The sequence below is a fragment of the Camelus ferus genome, chromosome 22 (genome assembly GCF_009834535.1).
Source record: "Camelus ferus isolate YT-003-E chromosome 22, BCGSAC_Cfer_1.0, whole genome shotgun sequence".
Taxonomy (NCBI): Eukaryota; Metazoa; Chordata; class Mammalia; order Artiodactyla; family Camelidae; genus Camelus; species Camelus ferus.
Window position 1 is genome coordinate 15,494,074 of NC_045717.1, and position 16,075 is coordinate 15,510,148.

Genomic DNA, 16,075 nt, shown 5'->3' on the forward strand with positions numbered 1-16,075 from the left:
ATGTGGAAACTGAGGTATAGAGTGAGGGGCAGAGTCAGATTTGGACCTGTTGCTACAGGTCCCCTCTGCCAAATGTGTGACTTTTGTAGGCCCCCCATTCCACAGAGTGAGCACCTTTTGGCTGCCAGAGCCCAGGACCCCTTGATGGTCACCCAGTGACAGATGGGAAAACAAGCTCCTTTCCCAGGTTACTCAGCCCTCCTGCCCACGAGGGCATCATCAGGCCCCCTCCTCCATTTTAAAGATAGTTAAACTGAGGCCCAGAGACATTCCTCTGCTGGTCTAAGGTCAGCCAGCTGGGGCTGGGACCTGGCTCTGCACTCACTGTCCAGGGTGGTTCTTCCTCCGTTTATGCCCACAGTCACCTCTCTCCAGAGCAAGTGACACCACGTCTCCTTTAACGCACCCCCCTCCCAGGTCCGCCTCCCTCCTCCCCTTGCAGGCAGACGCCAGGATTGCGCTGCCGCCTGCAGGGACCTGCCCAGTCCTTCCCGGGTGTGCGGGGGAGCGCAGTCCCCGCACATTGGGACCCACTGGCGGGGGGCCGCACCAGCAGGATGGTGAGTGGGGCCAAGGGCACAGTAGATCCTTCTCTGGGATTTCTGTCTCTGTCTGTGTCTCTGAGTCTACATCCCTCAGTGTTTCTCTCCTCACTCTCCCCTTCCCATCTCTCCCATCTCTCTCCCTCTCACCTTCTTGTATCTCTTTTCCTCCCACTCTCTCTCTGCCTCTCCTTCTCTTATTCCTCTATGTCTCTCCCTACTTTTCTCTCTCTCTCCCTCTCTCTCTCTTTTCTGATCCTTTTCTCTCCTCTCTGAGTCTCTCTGTCTCTCCCAACCCCTATGTCTCCCTATTCTCCTTCCCTCTTGCTCTCTCCTTTCTCCCTTTCAGTTTCTCTGTCTCTGTCTCTCTCCATCTTTCCTAACCCTTCTCTGTGTTTCTCTCCCTCCCACACTCTTCTCTGTCTCTCCCTTTGTCTCTCTCCGTCTTTCATTCCTCTTGTCTGTGTCTCTTTCCTTCTTTGTCTCCACCTCTCCCTGCCTTTCTCTCTGTCTCTGTCTCTTTCCCTGTTCTTGCCCTCTCTCTGTGTCTCTCCCTCTCTGCCTCTACCACCCCCTCGCCCCCCACCCCCACCTGCACGGGTTTGCTGCAGTCTCCTGGCGCACGGATAACCTTGCCGCTGCCGCTGCTCCAGCTCCTCCTCCCTCCTCCCGAATCCCGGCCCCGGCCAGAGACTGAGAGAAGGGGCGGGGCTCCGAGCCTCCGGTGTTGGGGTTAGGGGGTCAGGCGGGTTGCGGGTGCAGAACTAGGGGATAGTGAGGCCAGGGCGTGGGCTTTGCTCAAGGGCGAGGTGTGAGGTCCCGGGAGATTTGGGGGTCGGGTGGGAGAGTCTGCTAGTTTTCCGCTTGAGGGAGTCCTCTGGGACCCTGGCCGGAGTGGGGACCTGGGCGAGTAAGAAGTCTTCGCCGCGGGGAAGGAAGGCCAGGGAGCTATTCCTCCGAAAGGCAAAGGCCAGGAGGCTGGACTGAGCGCCCTGTGCCCCCAGGTGTGTGCTCCGGCGGCCCTCGGTCCCGGGGCGCTCTGGGCCGCTGCATGGGGAGTCCTGCTGCTCACTGCCGCCGCGGAGGCGCAGCGCGGCCGGAAGAAGGTTGTGCACGTGCTGGGTGAGTCAGGGCCCTGGAAGCTGATCTTGTCCCGCAGAAGCCGGGACTAAGTAGGATCGCCGGAATTCATGGAGAGGGGAGGAGGGAGGGTCCCCGGCGTTCCTGATGGCCACAATCCCCTCCCTCTCCGTTCTTCCCACTCTGAATCTCCGCCCCCTCCCTAGTCCCTTCCCTGAGTCCCTTTACCTCCACCCAAGTTTTCTTCCCACATCTTCCCAGGGTCCCCCTCCCTGGGTTCTCCTGCCTGCCTCTAGGATCTCTTCTTAACCCTCCTTGGTTGCCCGCAGAGGGGGAGTCGGGCTCGGTGGTGGTGCAGACGGCTCCAGGGCAAGTGGTCAGCCACCGGGGTGGCACCATTGTCTTGCCCTGCCGCTACCACTACGAGGCAGCCGCCCACGGCCACGACGGCGTCCGCCTCAAGTGGACCAAGGTGGTGGATCCGCTGGCCTTTGCCGATGTCTTCGTGGCGTTGGGGCCCCAGCACCGGGCGTTTGGCAGCTACCGCGGGCGGGCTGAGCTGCAGGGCGATGGGCCCGGGGATGCCTCCTTGGTTCTCCGAAACGTCACGCTGCAGGACTATGGGCGATATGAGTGCGAGGTCACCAACGAGCTGGAGGATGACACTGGCATGGTCAAGCTGGACCTGGAAGGTGACCAGCCTGTGGGCAGGATGAGGCGCATTTCTAAGGGAGGAGAGGGAAGGGTGTTGCAAAGGGCAGAAACCAAATCAAGTTGGCCTGAAGGAATTTAGAGGCTTGGTAGGGCAGGATAATTGTTCTGATTTGGGGTGATTTTGCTACCCAGGGATATTGGTAATGTCTAGAAGCAGGTTGTGGTGGTATATAGTGGGTAGATATCAGGGACGCTGTGAAATATCCCACAACATAAAGAGCACTCCCCCCACAACAAACAATAATCCAATCCAAAATGTCAATAGTGAAGACATTGGGAAACTCTGAGGTAAGATCCAGGCACAGTGAGAGCCAGCCACCCGCACCATGTCAGGAGAAACTCCCTCAGCTCTGCTTCCCTGGGTGGGCTTTTCTTGCACAAGTTTCCGCTGATGGAACCAAAAAGTAGTGCCAGGCTTCCACTCTCCCAGCTTGACAATTGATTTCCTAGAAGTGCTAGGTAGAGTCCCAGAGTTGTCCCTCATGGGTCCAGCTTGAGTCATGTGCCTATCCATGAGCCAATCACTGTTCCTGGAAGATGGGATGCTCTGATTGGCTGACTGTGGAGCTGGGAGGTTTCTATCTGAAGAATTCCCTCCCATCTGGTTTCTTTCCTCAGTCCACCTTAGAAGATGCTAGGAGAGATTTCAGAGCCCTCACCTGCTGAACAATAGCAAATAACAACAACAATAATAGAAGCAGCTCTCCTTTATTGGGTGTGTTCTATGTGCCAGGCACTTGGTTAAAGTGCTCTCTGGAGTCTCTCATTTAATTTCCCCCAAACCCTGAGGGAGACACTATTACTAGCAGATGGGAACTGTTTCAGAGAGGTTAGCGCCTTGACCACGGCACATGCCAATGAGAGTCAGAGTCGGGACTTGAGCTCTGGTCTGTCAGGCTCCAGCTCTTCTCTCTGGCCCCTGTTTGATCCTTCCTGCATCTGCTGAGAGATGTATCTGCATCTGCACCCTCAAAGTCCGCCCCTCAAACACAGGCAAACAGAACGCTTGTGACCTGAGTTGACTGTGATTCTGATAAGGGACAAGTTGTAAGAACTGAAGGTGTAAGTGAAGCCAATGGGAACTCTCCTGGAAAATGGTGGAGATCAGAGGTCTTTGCCCAGGGTCAAACTTTCAGGAGCTTCCTGTGTGGGGGAGTCAGCTCTGTGGGCTCAGGACTTAGCTAGAAGGAAGGTCCCAATGCTGGGAGGATGTCAGAAGCTCATAGAACTGAATGGAGGAGGGTTGTGGGAGCTGGATTTTGAAGGATGAATAGTAGTTCATCAGGTGGAAAGGTGGAGAGAACATGAACAAAGGTCTCCAGTGGTGGAAAGGGGGAGGGTCAAGTGAATCCCAAACTTAAGGCAAAGAGTCATGAGGCATGTGAACTGGGGGAAAGGCATGGTCAGGTCTGAGGCCACAGTGAGGAATGGACTGGAAGGTCTGGGTTGAAGAGTCACACAGTACCCCAGATGTCAGGTGGGTGGGAGCGAGCTGAGGGGCCCCAGCTGACCTTCGTGTGTCCTCTCAGGCGTTGTCTTCCCTTACCACCCCCGTGGAGGCCGCTACAAGCTGACCTTCACGGAGGCTCAACGCGCGTGTGCTGAACAGGACGGCATCTTGGCGTCGGCTGAGCAGCTGCACGCGGCCTGGCGCGATGGCCTGGACTGGTGCAACGCTGGCTGGCTGCGCGACGGCTCGGTGCAGTACCCGGTGAGCCAGCCCCGGGAGCCCTGCGGCGGCCTGGGAGGGGCCGGGAGCGCCGGGGCTGGAGGCGGAGCCTCGGGGGGTGTGCGCAACTACGGCTACCGCCACAACGCGGAGGAACGCTACGACGCCTTCTGCTTCACATCCAACCTCCCAGGTGCGTATGTCCCACCCTTAGGAAGAAGGTCCCGCCCACCGCACGCCGGGGACCCGACCTGCCCTTGAAGGCCTCCCCAAAAGTCCTCTCCCGGGTACCCCTCCCTCTAGTACTCTTTCCCACTCTGCCCAGTTCTCTCTCCCCGCCCTTCCTCTCCACATCCGCCTTCGGTGGTCCAAACCAGGAAGGTCCCTTCCCCTGTACTGCCAGGGCGCAGCAATCAAGCATCGCCCGGCACCAACACCGCTCTAACCGAGGCTGGGGTCCCGGGCTGAGGGGGAGGGAGTGTTTCCGAATCCTGAGGCTGAGACCGTGGGCTGCAGGCGGGAGGGCATCCTGAATCCTGAGTAAGCCGCATCCCAGGAGCGGCTCTAATCACTCCTCCCCACCCACCTGCAGGGCGCGTTTTCTTCCTGAAGCCGCTGAGGCCATTGCCCTTCTCTGGAGCAGCGCGCGCGTGCGCAGCGCGGGGCGCGGCCGTGGCCAAGGTGGGGCAGCTGTTCGCCGCGTGGAAGCTGCAGCTGCTGGACCGCTGCACCGCAGGCTGGCTGGCCGACGGGAGCGCGCGCTACCCCATCGTGAACCCGCGCCCGCGCTGCGGCGGTAGCCGGCCGGGCGTGCGCAGCCTCGGCTTTCCTGACGCTGCGCGCCGTCTCTTTGGCGTCTACTGCTACCGTGCTCCTGGCGCGCCGGACCCCGCACCCGGCGGCTGGGGCTGGGGCTGGGCTGGAGGCGGCGGGTGGGCCGGAGGCGCGCGCGACCCCGCCGCCTGGACCCCGCTGCGCGTCTAGGTCCAGGACGTGGGCTGCTGGGGCACTTGGCGGCTGGCCGAGTGTCCTACAGTCCCTTGGAGATGGACCACACCCCTGGAGATTGGCCATGCTCCCTGTGGTGCCCTGCAAGCTGACCAGACCTCCTGCGGTCCTTGAACCCTGGCCACGCCCTCTGAGGGCCCCCAGAAACTGGCCAGTCCCAGGAGCCAAGTCCCCTGGAGTCCCCTGGAGACCGACCAAGCCTCACCTCTTCCGGACAGTGGATTTCCCCTCCTCTCCCAACTTTCTTCAGGAGGTGGGGGACACCTTCTGAGAATCCCTGGAGACCAACAGACCCCGAGGTCTTCTGGAACTACCCCCATGGTCACCTGGAGGCTGGACCCCTGGGATTACCTGGAGACTGACCACACATCCTCTACATCTCTGTGAAGACTGAAGACTGGTCCTCTAAGGTCATCTGGACACTGACCCTTCCTCCCCATCACCTGAAGAGGAACCAAAAACCTCAGAGTTCGTCAATTGACCATGCCCCTGTGGTCACATGAAGACTGTGGGCTCCTGTCCTCTTCCCTAGGGTGACCTGGAGATTGGTTACTCCCATTCTCCCCCCTTCTCCCATGAGTCCCCCAGAGTTCCCAGAGCAACATACTATGTCCCCAGGTCTCTGTGGAGAATAGACCCACCCCTCCAATTTCAGGGGAAACCACCGTTGTCTGTCACTGTTAAGACAAATTGACACGCCCCAGCTGGCTGTCATGACTGGCGGCCATGCGACATCCCTCAGGTATCTCTCTGGAGGGAGCAAATCCGCCTTGACGGCCCCTTTCCTGGCTGTCACCAAAGAGACCATCTCCTGGGCCCAGGGACCCATAAAATCCATGGCATTCACTATGGAGACAAGCTGCCCCACTTTCCATTGTTAGCAAGGCAACCATCCCAGCTTCTACCTGTCACCTAGAGTCACACAGCCCTTCCTTCATCAGTCACACCCATGGAGATAGTGCCTCCCCCCTCCAGCTGTAACCATGGATACTACACGTTTCCCATCTCACAGGCCTCCACCCCAGAGACCCTTTCAACTCCACTTCCACTGTCCTCACCCTGACCAACAGTCATAGAGACCACTCTCTCCCCCGTTGTGCCGAGAGTGACCCAACATTTGGATCTTCGCCTCAGCGTGGAAACAGTCTGCTCCTTTCCCCAGGGCGCCCCAGCTCCTTGCCACCCTCCAAGCTCCGCCCCTAAGCGGCTTGGACCAGCGTTGCCATGGAGACCAAATCCCGGTGTCTGAGGTAATAGAACACATGTCCCCCCTAGGCTTTCCCTTGTCTGCAGAGCCTGCCCTACCAAACTGTCACCACAGAGACCGTCAACGTTGTCCTCATGACAACTGACTTCCCAGTTCTCAGGAACTTCTAGCCATGGGCTGAAACTGTGCACAATAGGGCTTAATGGCTTCCCCTTCACCAGATGGGCCCAGTCCTAGGCAGCACCCCAGACCCGGCTGGACTTCTGGAGCAGCTGGACACCCTCCTTTTGCACACTAACTATACCAGATAACAGATGTGCATGAGACACCCTTGCGACAACCAGGTGTTTTCACTGCCACTGTATAGGTGAGCAAACTGAAGCTCTGGTGTGCCCCTACCCTTTGTGCTGTGCAAGCACTAAGCTCCCCTTTTCTTCTCTGAGACCACATCCCCATACTCACTGAACTCCTCTCTCTTCCCCTAATCTCTCACCCCCCACATTTCCCTCCTTAGAGATCCAGGAGAGATGGAATTGTCTTTAAACCTCAAAACCCACCCTGAGCTCCAGGTTCTAAGGGGTGATTTGTGCCAAGAAGTCAAGACCCTGTCAAACTTCCCAGTGTTAAGAGCCAGCTCAGGGAGATGGTTCATGAACAAGGCCACCCCAGCTGTTGGAGACCTCAGCTTTGAGATCTTGCCTGGAGTAGCACTGGGGTCCCTCCTGGAGCTCTCCTTATTGTTACATTCATTTCCAGGAAACCCATCTGTGGGTTTTGGAACCAGGTATGCCTGGGTTCGAATCCTGCCTCTGTGACCAAATGACAAAATCCCTGATCCTGTTTCCTCCTCTGTACCCAGGGCTGTTCTAAGGTCCCAGTGAGTGTAAAATGTACAGCAGGGGCTCAATAAATCTTTCTTTCTTTTTCTTTTTTTTTTAAATGAATGAGGCAGCTGGTGGGTTATGAAGCTAATTGCTTCATAAATGCACTTCCGTGGACACAGTGTTTCCCAGCTGGGGATGCTTGGGAATGACTTGGTTGGGAAGCATCTCTCTTCATTTTTCAGGACCATCCCCTCTCCTCAGTCTTTCTCTCTTCTCCCTTCCCCCTATTCTGCCCTCACTCTCTTCCTTGAATCACCTCCCATGAGTCTGGTCCTTCTCAGCCCTGTCCTAATTGGGTCACTAACAAATCCAGTGGTTCCTCTCAGTCCCCTGGGAACAAAGTATGTGAAACTGGATGAGTTCCTGCACCAGGAAAGCAGAGAAGTTGCAAATTTTCCCTGGTTTGGGGCTGAGGGTGGTGTTGGGGGAGGGTGGGCTGAGGACTATTGGAACTTTCTGGGACACAAAGAAAGGGACAAGAGAAAAGAAGTGTAAAAGTCTTACTTGGTTATAGAAGTGGGATGGTCGATTTAATTGCTCATGCTTCAGTATCAGATGGGACAGAGCTCCTAGAGACTCAAACCACTCGTCTGAAGCCACAGTCTAGCCCCCTGGTTAAACTGCCTTGGGCTCCAGCTGGCCCTTAGTTTCCTTGAATAAGGGAATGATAATGGGTATTTTTCTGGAGATGAATGCACGAGATTTCTTTCATCCCACTTTTTCCCCGCTGAAATCCTTTCTCCCTTCCACGGGTTCCAGCATCCTGGTTTTGCCTCGAGTATGTAAGTTTCCCTCCTCTTATTCCGTGAGAGTCAGAGGGGCTGACTCCCTGGACAGTGAATGCTGTGGCTCATCTTCCTGGGCAACCCTCATTGGCCCAGGGGGACATGGACCCAGGAAGACCAATGAGATGCAGTCCCTGGGATTTTGACGGACCAATAGGACCAAGGGAACCTTCTTTCTGCTGGGGTCTGCACTGTTGGAGTGGAGATCTTGCAGGCTCACCTGGAGATGTACTTACCTGTTTTCCACGCATCCTCACCAGCATCATGTGTTATCACTTTTTACCTTAGTTGACCTGATAGGTGACACATAATATCTCCTTGTGGTTGCCACTTGCAATTCACTTGTTATGTGAAGCTGACCATCCTTCATTTCGACCTGAGGTGCAGGCAGTTGAATAAATCATAAATCCTTCTCAGTTCAAGTACATTGTTATTGATCAATGCAAGGCCCCGCTCTTGTGAGATTTATTTACTCTTTGCTGTTTCTCAAATGAAGCATGTTCCCTTCTGCAAGAGGATTTTTGCCTTTGCTCTTCTCTCTGCCTGAAACTTCTTTTCTTCCCTTCCGCATCTAGTTAATGCTATTCTTCCTTTAGAGTCCATTCACCTCCTCTAGGAAGCCTTCCCTGATCACCTCCCAGGGGCCATATCTGTTCTGTTCACCACTATCTCCCCACGCATCCAGCACAGTACATCGCTCATAATAGCAGTTCAGTAAGTCCTTGCTGAGTGAATGAATGAATGAAGATGTCAGGAGGCAGGCTGAACTGTTAAAAATTTTTATTAAAATGTTCAAGAAGTACATTAATGTCCACAGTGTCAGATACCACAGACCCACGGAACACTGCAGCTGACAGCAAAACCAACAGAACCCAAAGCTGTTCACACGCACACACACTCAGACGCATGCCTCACACGTGGCACACGCAAACACACGCACATCTCAAAGGGAAAGACCAAAAGACAAACCACCCACTTTAGAAAAGATCAGAGCCCCCTCCCACCATGGAGCTGGGGTAGGGGTAGGGGCAGGTTGAGGGGGCCAGGGGCAAGGAGCATAAACCAAGACCCTCCCAAAAAAAGTTGCATCCCCAGAGGCCCCCCCACTCCAAAAGGAAATTCTTTTGTGACATGGATGTCTGAAGATGTGTTACTATTTTTACACTTTTTAAACCAAGAGGAATTATCAAAGCTAGAAGACAAACCAATATCCCTGGATAATGGATGGATAAGTGGATAATGTCTTAGGGATGACTAAAGACCACAGCCAAGGATGAGGGTCTTGTTTGCACTTCTCAATCTTTTCCTAAGTCTTCCTGTGTGTTAGAGTGTGGTTATGTTTCAGTTCCTTTCCCCAGAGAGAGTGGGTTTGGAGTCAGACAGAGGCAGGACCAAATCCTTATTCCTGTCTTGCAAGCCAGTGCCTTTCTCTAATCTGAGCCTCAGTTTTGTGTTGTATAAAGTGGGAAAATAATGGTTCCTAGGTCACTGGGCTGTTGCAAAGATTCAAGGAGACAGTGTGTAAGTCCTTAGCATGGTACCTACTCCATAGTTACTACTTCCCGGGAGGGATATATGCTCAGGCAACACATTTCTTTCTTTACCGAACTCTTAGCTGGACCATATATTTGCTTCTTTTCTTTCCTACAGAGGGCCATTCTCTACTGTGGTTCTTAACACTAATCCACAGATGCTACCCAGACTAGGTAGTTGAGAGTGGACAAAGAACATGGAGGAAAAGCTGTAGCTCTTTCCTGCCAGAGATCAGGAAGCTACATCCTGACTTCTGGCTTTGGAAGACCTTTTACAGGTCGCAGATTTGGGGGAGGAAGGCAAAGTGAGTTCTTTACCACTTAAAAAATTTAAAAAACTGTGAGAGAAAAATGTGTGTGTGTGTTTAGTTTTTAACCCTGCACATCCCTCTACATGACGGCAGGTAGATGTCACTACTTCAAGTGTTAAGCATTCCTAGTCCACCAGGCAATGGATGGAGGCAGGGATGGGGTGAGTAGGGGTGGAACCCGGGCAGGGGCGCTACCAATGTCTGCTTGAGGGATGGATATGGGCACTGAGCTAGAAAACTTGGCACCTCCTTGGTCCAGGAAGGAGGTTCTTTGTCTCCCTGAGAGATGGAGGGGGAAGAAATCTGGACTCATTGAGCCCTAAACATCCTCTCATCTGTGTGTGTGTGTGTGTGTGTGTGTGTGTGTGTGTGTGTGTATGTGTGTGTGTGTGTGTAAAATTCACCATACATGCAGAACCACCAAATTTTAGCGCTGGACTAGACCTGGGAGGGCAAGCAATACATCTTCCCATCCCATCATTGCCCAGAAATTGCTCTGACCATTCTGACCTCTAATTCTGAGGGCATGGAGGGAGGTTGTTCTAAAAACATTCCTAAAATTCAGTACTTACGAGTTCCACACTCAGTTTATCCACCCAGACTAAAGACCAAACTTGGGCTGAAGTCCAAGGTAAAAGGAGAGCAGTCATCAAGTTCAGTGTACTTCCATGTAGTTCCTACTCCCAAAGCCAGTGACCTTCACTAAAGGCTTTAGCCTGCATTTAGGACATCTGACAGTTTACTGAATCTGAATCTCTGGTGGTAAAAGCAGTTCCTTAGTGTGAATCCAAACACATGTCCTTGCACCCTCATCAAAGCCTTATTTCAACAACTGGCAGGCAGCCTTGCCAACAAAAGTCTAAATAAGTGCAAAGAATGGTCTTCGCCGATTGCGCTTCCCTCCGCTGCAAAATGCTCCCAGAGTTCAGCCCGACTAGAACTGATTTTTCAGACACATGGCTACACCTGCCAAGAGGACCTTGTGTATGTAAGAAAGAGGAGAGAGGAGCTTTTTACAAATGGTTATGTAAGGGGGGGGGTGATGTGGTTTGGGGCTCAGGGGCTTTCGGACCCTCTTGTTTCTCTCTGGGCTCTGTCTCCCCAGGTGAAGGCTCCAGGGGAAGTGTGGGAAGGGGGTTGTGCTTTCTTTTGCCTGGTTCTTCAGCAGAAATTCCCTTCTTCCTTCTCCCAGTCCTCTGCTGGGTGTTTCTTATGTTTTCTGCGCTCCTTGCGCGATTTGTGGTGGTGATGCTGGTGATGGTGATGGTGTCGCCGCATCCGATGGGACCGTCTGGCTGCAGGGAAGTGAGGGAAGGTAGGAAAGTGGCAAAAGCTGATTAGAGGTGGGTTCGCTGATGGAGCAGGCCTCCGCAGGGGAGGGTAAATGAAGGAAACAGCAAGCAAGCTGGTAAGTTCTCACTTATCTGCAAGGCAGATATTCAGCCAGATCAATGTGTGCAGGGATGAGATGTTTTGGAGACTACAGATAGGTGGAAACTTGTGCTGGGGTGTCTGGGGGAAGCCACTTACGTTTGGTACAGACAATTTGGGGCCGGTCCCACTTGCCATTGCTCCGGCACCGGATGGTGGCCACATGGTGCTGGGCAAATCCTTCATCACACTGGTAGCGTACAGTGGCATGGACATTATACTTGGCCTTGCGGGCACCGATGGGCGAGGCATTCTCCACTGCCGGAGGGGGACCACACAGCACTGGGGACAGAGGAACCTCCAGTTAGAGAAATGGACAGGACTGAGGCTGAACTGGTTTCATCTCTTGTGATGAACCCTTAACATGTCCCACCCTTTGCCCGGCTGTGACCTCAAAGGGCTGGAAGTAAATGTGTCCATCTCCTCTACCCAAACCAGGAGACTCTCAGGCACAGGAATCTCCTAGACACATCCTAATTCTTGTGCATGATGGGAATGTAGGAGATGGGAGGCAAGAATAATCTGAGCAAATGAAAGGAAGAAAGGACATGAAAATTGGCAAAGAAACAGAAGCAAGAATGAAGAAAAGTATAAGAGAAAGGCAGACATGAGAAGGCATATAAGTGTTTCCTTCATATATGAAGAGCTCTTACAAGTCAGTAAGACTAATGAGCCAGTAGAAAGCTAGGCAAAGAAGATAAACTGGCAAGTCACAGGAAATTGACTACATACCAACAGCTTATCAACATATAAACAGTTGGTTATTCTCATCCTCAAAGATGTGCAAACTATGGTAACAACGAGATACTGTTTTTTCACCACTTCGATGAACAAAAAACAAAAAATTTGAGAACACACAGAGTTGGCAACGGTGGGGAAAAAATGGGCACTCTCACATAGAGCTGAAGAGTGAAAACTGGCCTGAACTGACTATTAACATTTCCAAAATTAAATAAAACAATGAACCAGTGAGTCTGAAAGGCAGGAGGGAAGGTAGGGGGAAGGGGTGGAAGGGAGAGTGGCAGCATACCTGTGCCCTTCTTACAGACATAGGGGAGGTTGTAGTTGCAGGGAACATCATTCCAGCGGCCACTCTCATGCGCAACCATCACCACGCAGTCCTCTCCTCCGGCGAAGAAATTGTCGGGCTGGTTCTCCCGCCAGTTCTCATATTGCTGTAAGAATGGGGAGCAGCAGGTGCTCAGGGGACCTGCATCTTGACCCAGGCTCTGGCACTGGCACTGCGGGACTCTCCTGGCCAGACCATTCAAACTCGGAAGGACTCAGTGTTCCCATCTCTACAATGGGCATTGTTCTACCTGAGGAGCCCTGACCACCACTGCAGCCTGAGTCAACCCTCCTCTGGCTGTGTGGCTGCAGTGCCCTCTTCTCTGGTCTTCTTGCCTCCTGTCTCACTCCCTGATAGTCTGTTTTCCACATAGGTCACTTGCTGTTAGGTAAATAGTTGAATAAATGGTGACCTCATGCTGGAAGTCCAGGAGGACTTCCCTGAGGAGAAAACAGGAGAGCTGAAGACTCAAGGATAGAAATGGTGCAGGCAGGGGACAGAGTTCCAAGCAGAGGGAACAGCTAGTGCAAAGGCCCAGAGGCAGAACTGAGCTGGTTATGTCTAAGGAACAGAACAGAGGATAGGAGGGCTGGAGCTGCTGGATCCAGTTTGGGTGCGATCAGAGAGTGGGTAGGGACCAGTTCTCACGGTAGAGGAGAGGAGGTGGATTTTTTTTTCTTATTGTGGTGAAGTATATATAATATAAAATTTACTATTTTAACCATTTTTAAGTGTCCAATTCTTTGGCATTAATTAGATTCACAATGTTGTGCAACCATCACCACTGTCTATTCTCAGAATTTTTCATCACACTGAACAGAAACTCTGTACCCATTAATCTATCACTCCCCATCCACCTTCCCTTCAGCTCCTGGCAGCCACTGATCTACCTTCTGTCTCTATGGATTTGCCTATTCTAGATATTTCATGTAAGTGGAATCATACAAATGAAGCCTTTAATGTCTGCATTTTTCCCTGAGCAAAATGTTTTCAAGTTTTATCCACACTGTAGCATGTATTCCTTTTTAATTCCTTTTTAATGACTGAATAGTATTCACTGTGTGGATGGACCACATTTTGTTCATCTATTCACCCATGGATGGTCATTTGGATTGTTTCCACCATTTGGCTACTGTGAGTAGTGCTGCTCTGAACATGGGTGTACAAGTATCTGAGTTTCTGCTTTCACTTCTTCTGGGTATCTACCTAGGCGCAGGATTACTGGGTCACCTGGTAATTCTAGGCTTAACTTTTTGAGGAAGTGCCAGACTGTTTTCCACAGCAGGAGGAGGTAGGTTTTTTTTTATCTTGGGAGGGCTTGAAGCCAGGAGAATCCTGATCTGATGTATAATTTCTAAATGGTTCCTATGGACAAGGGTTTCCTTTTGTGGTGCTGAAAATATTCTGGAACTAGATCATTACACAGAATTGCGAAAGTACTAAAAGACACTGAATTACATGCTTTAAACATTAATTTTATGTTAGGTGAATTTCATCATAAATTTTTAAAAAGTCCCCAGAGCCACCAGGTAAAGGGACAGGAGTGCAGGTGAGCTGCTGCAGCATCCAAGTAAGTGCTGAGGGAAGCCACATGGGGGGGGGGGATGTAGGGAAATGGACACACTTGAGAGTCTCTGGCTGGAGGACCAGGTGGAGTGAGCAAGAGGGAGGCGTCAAACCCCTTCCTAGGTTTGTAGCCTCAGTCACTGGGTGACTGGCCGTTTACAGGGCTGGGAAGTCGGAGTGATGTGGGGCTTTGCTGAAGCTTCTTTGCCAACCCCGGCATCTCAGAGCCACTGGGGGCCTTTGATGGCCACCTGTGGTGGTTTTGCATAAGTGGGTAAAGTGAAGCCAGAGGGCAGGCGTTGCAGCTTACCTGAAACTTTCCACTCTAGGCAGGACCCTGGTCTGCAGTCTGACTGCAGGGACCCAGGCCCCCAGGCTACCGCCACTCACCAGCCCTGTGTTGTCTGTCCACTGGAAATCTCGCTCCACGATCCTGTCGTTCAGGCCAATCCATGTGTTTTCACGCCCAAAACCTGCAGGGTAGGGGGTCGTGGGAGCTGGGCACCTGCTCCTCCTCCAGCCTAGGTTGCTGGCTGGAGGCCAGGCAGGGAGCATGGGAGGGGTGACCTAGCCCCATCCCTGGCCTGGAGGTGGGCTGGAAGGGGAAGGGGATGGAGGTGAGAGTGAGAGGGGGTACCCAGAACCCTTCCCCCAGTTCCGAGTATGAGCTGGGGGGAGAGGACCCCAGCTTGGGGGCCGTGGGCTGGAGGCCATATAACCCCATTCCCTAGCAGTCTGGGACTCTGGCTGCCCTCGAACCTGGGGAGTGGAGGAGGGGCACAGTAAGGGATAGAGTTAAGCTCCCAGACTTGCCACTATTTGTGGCTTAAACAAAATGCCCGAGGAAGAAATAAACAAAGTCATATCTTTGCAGAAATGACACAGTAAGGGATAGGAGAGCCAGTGGATGGGGCCAGACAGGGCAGACAGGTGAGTCTGAATGACCCAGTCAGTCACTGAGGAAGGAGGAAGCAGCTGGATGAGTGTGTGTTTGATCACACTGAGGAAAAAAACCAGCGGACCAGGGAATGAACAAATGGAAGAATTAACAGAGGACCAGAGAAGGACAATGAATAAATAAACAGATGAAAAAGGGCAGAAGGGGTAAGGAGTAAATCAATAAATGCTGGATTTAATTAATTAATGAGACACTCTTCTCTTTCTCTAAGTCTCTGCACAGCTCCTTCCTCATTTCATCCCTCAAATTACAGATGCTTCTCCATTTGTCTCTATCCCCTGGCCCCATTTTAATTGTCATCGGTGCACTTAGGAGCAGCTAAATTATAGTATAGACTTATTTAGTTAGATATTTACTTGTTTGCCTATATCCCCGACAAGAACATCACTCCCTAAGGATAGGACAATGTGTCTCTGTGTCTGGAATGGTGCCTGGCACATAGCAGGTGCTCAGTAAATATTTTGGTGAATGAATGAATGAAACGAATGAATGAACTGACAAGTGAAAAAATAGACAAGTGAATTAATAAGTGGTCAGGGAGTTCGAGATTTGCAGGTACTAAGTACCATGTATAAAATAAACAAGTTTATACTATATAGCACAGGCCACTAGTCAATATCTTGTAGTAACCTATAAAGAAAAAGAATATGGAAAGGAATATATATAGATATACGTATGACTGAAACATTATGCTGTACACCAGAAACTGACACATTGTAAAGTGACTATACTTCAAAAAGTAAAAAGTGGTCAGAGCTTGCATCAACGAACACAGCTTCAGAAAGGTGGTGTCTTCAGGACCCTGGGGGGTGCCCTAACAAAGGGACTGCAAAGGCCACCCCTGTGCACCCCAGAGTTCTTACTGTTAATGAAGCCGTGTTCTTCCGGAGAGTGGATGCTGGTCAGGTGGCCAGCTCGACGGCGGCAGTCCCTCTCTGCATCCTCCCATGCCCGTCGATGGGCGAAGTAGCGGTAGCAGTGGCCCTGGAACTTGTGCCAGCCGTGGTCACAGCCCTCTGTGTCTGAGAAGTGGGAAGGGAGTATAAAGGGGCTGGCCTTGGGCAGAGCCAGCCGTGAGCACAGCCAGCCCACCAGGGAGAGAGCCCAATCCAAGGTCACTGCGGGGCTAGATGACCCCTCGCCCTGGGCCTGTCCCCACCCCCTGCTTTGTCCTCCGAGCCTTTCACCTCTCTCCTCCCATTTTCACTTCTTTCTGTTGCAGGAAGAGATTCAACTGGAAGATCATTAACACCCATCCCAACTCTAATCCCAACTCTGATGTCTCCTCTGATCTGGCCACACTCTCTGTGTGGACCTGG

At 52.4% G+C, this 16,075-nt stretch overlaps 2 protein-coding genes across 3 annotated transcripts in view; one reads left to right on the top strand and one right to left on the bottom strand.

Annotated features, from left to right (window-relative positions):
• Positions 1-314: 314 nt before the first annotated feature.
• On the top strand, positions 315-7,514 carry HAPLN4 (hyaluronan and proteoglycan link protein 4). Its single transcript, XM_014560473.2, has 5 exons — positions 315-560; positions 1,547-1,664; positions 1,952-2,314; positions 3,866-4,198; positions 4,598-7,514. The coding sequence occupies exons 1-5, from the start codon at positions 558-560 to the stop codon at positions 4,987-4,989; spliced, it is 1,209 nt and encodes a 402-aa protein (XP_014415959.2). The 5' UTR covers positions 315-557; the 3' UTR covers positions 4,990-7,514.
• Positions 7,515-8,608: 1,094 nt separating this feature from the next.
• NCAN (neurocan) overlaps positions 8,609-16,075 on the bottom strand; it is a 31,238-nt gene continuing 23,771 nt past the window's right edge. For both annotated transcript variants that reach the window (XM_014560496.2, XM_014560497.2), the window contains exons 11-15: positions 15,620-15,778; positions 14,189-14,271; positions 12,194-12,338; positions 11,263-11,445; positions 8,609-11,027 (exon numbers count right to left, since the gene is read on the bottom strand). In XM_014560496.2, coding sequence (XP_014415982.2) covers positions 10,894-11,027; positions 11,263-11,445; positions 12,194-12,338; positions 14,189-14,271; positions 15,620-15,778 — 704 coding nt within the window. In that variant the 3' untranslated portion in view covers positions 8,609-10,893. The remainder of the gene's footprint in view (positions 11,028-11,262; positions 11,446-12,193; positions 12,339-14,188; positions 14,272-15,619; positions 15,779-16,075) is intronic.